The following is a 6918-nucleotide window of genomic DNA, read 5'->3' as shown; positions in this document are numbered from 1 at the left end:
GGCGGGAGCGGAGCGGCGGGCGGGTGATGGAGCTGATGCGGGGGTCTGAGTGAGATGTCTGAGCTGCGGATTCAGGATGTTGTCTCCAGATGTGGAAAGTGATACGACTGCGGAGGAAACGGCGCCCAGCAGCCCGAACAGCGGCGCGGACACCCCGGCCAGCCTGGATGCGCTGGAGGAGGTGAGACACATCCAGCATCTTCCAGCATCAGCATCCTCCAGCATCAGCACCAGGGTGCAGGGGAGACTGTAGACAGCCTGGGGGGCTTTTTACTATGATAAGGGGGATGATTAGTCCACTGTACTACTCTACTAAACCTCACATTTATTTTTCAGTAGTAAAGGTAATTATAGGTATATTATAACTATCCGTGCTTTATATGTAGCACTAAATACTATTAAATCTAGTCACTTTCTGACAATTCTGAACCCTTTCCTATCATATGTTCAACATTACAGCGAGTCCTGACTCCAGACCCCTCTGTTCTCTATGATAGATAACTTTAAAGCGAGCAGCTTATTGATTGTCATTGATGCTGAAGCCTATTTTAGTCCTTTGCAGCACTCTGTGTCACACAACCTCATAATGTAGACCTTCAGGAAGCTGCCAGTGAATAAAGGCTATAACCTATAATAAGCTGGCTATAAGATTTATGCTAAGATTTCAACAAAATCAATCAACCAAAAAAAAATAAACTGATTTTTTTCCAGGTTAGTTATGTTCCTGCACCCCTCCACAAAACTTGCTGATAAATTTATTTATTTATTTATCATAATATTATGGGTCTCTTTAAAGGGTTACCAAATCCCCTAATTTTAGCTGACTCCACCCTCAGCTCAAATGAGAAAAATGCTAAAAAAAAGAAAAAAAACAAAAGAAAAGGGGAAGAGTAGTTTCGGAGGAGCACTGGGTGATGTATGGGTTTAGGGGCGGGGCAGGAAGAAGAGCTGATTGGGATGAACAGTGCAGCTCTGATAGTGATGTACCACCCTTAAATGCTTTGTGTACTACAGATGGTACATATACTACAGTTTTAAAACAACTTTTCTAAAGGATTCGCTTACTTTTTCAAATTCAACATATACTGTTAGGCTGTGGAGTAAAAACAAGAGATTAGCTGCTAAATCTTAATTGCTGCCCCAGAATTGTAACAATTGTAACATGTTCTCCTCCACCAGTCTTACACACTGCTTTTGGATAACTTTATGCCTCTTTACTCCTGGTGCAAAAATTCAAGCAGTTCAGTTTGGTGGTTTGATGGTTTGTGATCATCCATCTTCCTCTTGATTATATTCCAGAGGTTTTCAATTTGGTAAAATCAAAGAAAATCATCATTTTTAAGTGCTCTTTTATTTTTTTTTCCAGAACTGCATATTTAGTCATTTCTAAGTGAGGCAAAAAGAGGAAGAATAGAAGCTTCCACTCTGAAATATTAGACTTTACACAGGGGATATATGCAGTGCGCAGTGAATATGTGCCTTGCTGACTTTTAGAGACATTAAAGCATTCTGTTTCATGTGGCATCTCCATTATTGATGCCTCACCGCCTGTCCTGCTCCCTTAAAAGCCTGTTTACCCTTATTAATATCAAAAGCGCTGTTATCTGCTGGCTAAGCTCACAGTAACCTCTGTTCTCTACTGTTGGACCTGACAAAAAGACATTACGTTGGGGTCAATTGGGGTGCAACAAACTGGAAATTGTATTCTAAATTGTAATGTCTGATATCTTCAGAATAAATATAATCTAAATGGATTAATAGAAAGATTCTGCTCCTTTAGATTACAAAAAAAGAGTCATAAAATTTGATTTACAAATGTTCAAATCTAAACAGTAGTCTGATACCAATTATTTTTAAGTGGTTAACTTCAGAGTGGCACAACTATCTAAGCGTTGGCCCAATTGACTTGATTGACAATTGATTGATAATTGACATACAGTAAAATAATTTGCAGTTAGCATGTCCATCACTTCAGTACCACTTTAAAATAAGGTTTATTATTTAAAATAAAGTTTATTAATGTTATTAATTAGGTTGGAAATACTTTATAAACCATTAATAAGCAGTTACAACACATCTATAGAAATACAACAGTGGTCTAATAGTGATTCTACATTTATACTGTTGAATCCTACTTTGTCTGTCAAAGTAATCAGACAACTAAATTAATCATTATGCAATAATCATAATGTGGTGTATATTACCATACAATAACAATAAATATCTAAATTGACTTTCTATATTATTTTATTAGATATGTTAATGCTGGATGGAAAAATACAAACAAAATATAACACGTTTTATGCATTAAAACTATTATTTAATGATTGATAAAGTATCCCTCATACATTATTTCTAAATCCTTTATAATGGTGCCTTGTTTTAAAGTGGTACCTCACTTGTACCACCGGGCAAGGCAGGCAACTTCTTGGGACCTTTTAACAGTGACTGCACTCACTCCCATTGCAAGTGACTTGCATCAAAAGTAAAACGACTAGTAGTCTTTTTGGGATAGTGTATCTTCTTCGACTTTAAACCTAGAGATGTTGCATATAAACACACAAGTATTTGCGTTGATTAAATATACTGTAACTATTTAGGTATGAATGTAAGTAATTAAGCTTAAAATTAGAGATGTGCTTAGAGCCAGTGCTTATTGCTGTGTTTTTTTAACTGTTTAACTTTTAACTGTTTGGTCATGCCTCATCAGGTCTTATCATTAAGTGGTGGAGGATATAAAAAAAGACCTCAGTCAAGGACAAAAGGCATACGTCCAGGGACTCACTGTAGGATCAATGGGCTGATGGGACCCTGAAGGGTCTCTTAACTAAAGCCATGAGGTTTATCTTTTTAGGCAATTGATTCTGTGCTTGTCTTGCAGCTCTTTGCAATTCAGAACACTTGAATCTGGGTGAGTATCTTAAAGATCTTCTGTATCCTCTCTCTCTATCTCTTTCTCTTCTTTCTTTCTTTTTTCTCTTTCTCTGTCTCCACAGCAAATGCCAGTGCAGCAGTCCCTGAGTGCATCCATGTGCCGCGAGATGCACTGGCGCTGTCTCCTCCTGTCTCTGCTGATGTACAGCTGTCTGGGTGCCGTGGCCTGGTGTCAGTTCACTCGCGTCACCAAGCTGAGTTTTGACTCCTCCAGCACCTCTTCCCTGACCTCCATCAACTCGCTCCGAGACGGAGGAGGACGCTCCATGATCTACCACGACAGCCCCTGCTCAGACGGGTACGTCTACATCCCCCTGGCCTTCCTGCTGATGCTCTACGCGGTCTACCTGATGGAGTGCTGGCACTGCCGCGCCCGCAGCGAGCTTCAGTACAAAGCCAACGTGGACAGCGTCTACGAAAGAGTCCTGCGCATGCGGCAGGCTCGACCGTGCGTCTGGTGGAAAGCCATCAGCTACCATTTCGTGCGGAGGACGCGGCAGGTCACGCGGTACCGCAATGGGGACGCCTACACCACGACACAGGTCTACCACGAGCGAGTCAACACCCACGTGGCGGAAGGAGAGTTTGATTACAGTCGCTGTGGGATGAAGGATGTCTCAAGGGACTTGCGTGGCTTGGAGAGCCACACGGCGACGAGGCTACGCTTTAGCAAGTGCTTTAGCTTTGCGGGAGCAGGACCTGAGAACGCGTACCTCAACCAAAGGGCCAGGTTCTTCTCAGAGATTGAAGGTCTGGATGACTACATGGAAGCACGGGAAGGGATGCAGCTAAAGAACGTGGACTTTAAAGAGCATCTCATCACCTATGTGGATCCTGACAGGTTACCCTGGTATACCTCGCAGTTTTCTTTCTGGTTGACTGCTCTCCTCATGCTTTCCTGGCCTCTTCGTGTTTTAATAGAGTACCGCACGGCTTTTGTGCACTACCAGGTGGAGAAACTCTTCGGACTGGAGTACACCAACAGCAGTCCTTCTCCAGAGGACGCTGCTCCCGCGAGAAACGGTCGGTGTGGCATCCCGAGAGGAGACACGGTGGACAGCACAGAGCTGGAATGGCACATTCGTTCAAACCGCCAGCTCATCCCCAGCTACTCGGAAGCGATGCTGATGAATTTGGGGAACTCTGGAACAGGTCAAGGCGACAATTCGTCTTCCAGCTGCTTCTTGCTGGACGATTACCTGACCCAGAACTATGGAACCATGGTACAAGACTGTGAGCACTGCTGCCAGCTTGAAGGAGGACGTCGAGCCACCATCAGCTCCAGCTGTTCCTCCATCTTTTCTCGCCACACCTTCCACTCGCGGGTGTCCCTGGACACCTCCCGGTTTTCCCTCTGTCGAATGTACGGCTCCAGGCACACCGTGGGGCTGTGGAGGAGCCGGAGCAGTACGCTGACTGAGCGCTGCTGCCCGGATGAACAGTGCTGCAGATCCTACACCAGCCAACTCGCGCTCAACGACAGCCCTCCCAACTACCAGGACGCACGATTCTTCCCTGTGCTCATTGTGCACAGGCGTGAGGGCTGTGGTGATCCTTCAGAAGTGAGGAGATACTACGTCCGCAGGGGTTCCTGCTGTCTGGAGACTTCTCTTTGACTTATCAAACAAAATAAATAAATAAAAACACTGGTCTGAAAGAAAGTCAATCGAACAAGAAGGACCAAAGAACTGTTCCAAGCTTTTAAGAGGATTTTAAAAAATCAATGATGGATCAAATCGTCGCTGTCCAATGGAAAACACTTATATCAGGAGAGAGAAAAAAACTTATAAACCTTCAATGGAACTCAAAGTAAAAAGAGTTTATTTCAGGTCAGTTTGAAGAGTTTCTATTGGTCCGTTCATCAAAAAATGTTGGCACAGTGTAAGGAACAGTTTGTCTGTTTGTCTGTCAAATTATGTAGTAAACTAAAAATCGACAAAAATGGAGATACTTGTTTTTCACAGGACAGCGACGAAATAAAGCAGAGCACTTATGAAAACTTGTTTAAAAAAAATTGTTCTACTCAAAAAAGCTGAAAATGAAAAACAATGCAAATAAGAGCCTAAGAAAATTAAGAGGGTCGGACAGCACTCACAGTATTATGTCCAGTATATTTACAGTATATTAATGACTCACAGATAAAACACAAACATTTCAGCCCTCAGGCCTTCTCTAGGGTGCTGACCAAACACACACCAGACCAGATGCGCATGTGGATATATGGACTTGTCATTATTATACTATATATTTTGTTTTTCATAATATTCTTTTTTTATTTTTCCATTTTTGCACATTATTAAAGTTTGTTTCTTGATTGAATTTATTAGTTTGAGGTGATTCATAATCAATATTTAATTTATCTTGCCAAGTAACATTCATATACAGTATATACTTGTAACTAGAATTATGTATTTATTTAGTAACAGGTCTGGTGTTTAGTGAACACTCTGAGGAAGGTCTAAGGGTGGAAACGTTTGTGTTTTATCCATGAGTCAGAAATATAAATATACTGGACTATACTGGAGTTCAGCACGTGAGAAGCACTTTGGGAGTGCAGCCTGTTTGTTAACTCTTTTAAATAAAAGCCTCTGTGGTAGAATAATGAACTCCTGTACCCCCAAGTTTTCTCTTGTGCACTACTTAAGCAACATTTTAAGTTGCCCCTTTGTGTCTTGAATGTGCTCCAACCCCAAGGGCTACATTTTACAGAAGAAAAAATATATATATTATTAAATAAATGCACGTATACCAAATATTTATGTTAATACCATTAAATACGTACATGCTTTAAGCTACTTAGAAAGGGATCCCCAATGCCTAAATGAGTCTTAAATAAAAAGGCATGTGAAAACTATACAACCATGAAAGGGAAAAAAATCTGAATAGATATACTGTAAAGGTATATCTTCTCTATATACAGTATTTGCAAATGTTTGGTCACCCCTGTTAAAATCACATGTAATATAAATTTTCTACATAAAAAAATAGACATCCTCTACAGCGAACACACTTCTCCACAGTTTAATGCAACATTTCAAATTATTTGCTTAATTTAATAAATAAAAAAGTGTAATGTGGAGAAAACGCTACACTTCTTACCTCTTCATCATTTACAGAAGGATGTGCTTTATTGTTATCTGTGCATAAGAAGGTCATTAAAGCAACAAAAGAAAACAGGGGTATGCAGACTTTTGCAACTATACTAATGTAAGTAATGGAAGAATGTCGACAGTGTTCTAGCTGCTGTTTAATTTTCTATAAAAAATAGTGCAATAGTACAGAATTCTGTTGTTTTTGATGCTTGTGTTACTTGTGGCTATAAAACAAATATTGTTATTAACTCAGGAAGCACTTTCACTTCAATGCCTTTTTCTTGTTTTGTTTTTTAGTATTTTTCTTAGGAACTGTAGCTGAATTAAATATATAGTAGCCATGGCCTTATGAATTTTCTATATGAAAATCTGCACTTTTCTTTCATTTAAATACATTTGAGCTTCATCAGCATTATTAAGACATTTGTGTAGACTTAAAGAAATATATGTAAAAGATTGGGGGTGGTATAGAATACTTTGGAATGTAAATAATTGAATTATGTGAATGAAGAATGTGCTTTTTTAAGCCACAGTTGCATGGTGTAGTCTGTTAGTTTAAATCTGTGTTTGTTCAGAGGAAAGTGCATGCACAGGAAGCACACAAGTGCGTTTTAAAGGATTGTTTAAGTGAGGTCTCTTTGGCTATGTTCACATTACAAGAAGCCACATTGCTTAAATCCGATTTTTTGCTCAGATCAGATTTGTGTATCTTGTCGGTTCACATTCAGTGTAAATGTAAGTGATCTGTATCTGTGTGTAATGTGAACACAGAATCTGTTCCTGAATCGTCTCACATGCTGCACATTGATACCTGTATAAACGCCTCCTTCTTCACCAACAACAAAAACCCTCATATTAGAGAGAGGAGAGACTCGTAGCTTTATAAAGGGAA

General features: G+C 40.2%; 1 protein-coding gene across 1 annotated transcript; it reads left to right on the top strand.

Moving 5' to 3' along the window:
• The first annotated feature begins 29 nt into the window (after positions 1 to 29).
• Positions 30 to 4830, top strand: si:dkey-13p1.4 (transmembrane protein 151B). The gene is made up of 2 exons (XM_015607316.3): positions 30 to 181; positions 2997 to 4830. Exons 1-2 carry the CDS (start codon positions 77 to 79, stop codon positions 4548 to 4550), a joined length of 1659 nt encoding a protein of 552 aa, XP_015462802.2. The 5' UTR covers positions 30 to 76; the 3' UTR covers positions 4551 to 4830.
• The last annotated feature ends 2088 nt before the right edge of the window (positions 4831 to 6918 follow it).

Source organism: Astyanax mexicanus, chromosome 14 (genome assembly GCF_023375975.1).
Source record: "Astyanax mexicanus isolate ESR-SI-001 chromosome 14, AstMex3_surface, whole genome shotgun sequence".
Lineage (NCBI taxonomy): Eukaryota > Metazoa > Chordata > Actinopteri > Characiformes > Acestrorhamphidae > Astyanax > Astyanax mexicanus.
Note: the sequence above shows the minus strand (reverse complement) of the source record. Positions and strands in the feature narration are given on the sequence as shown.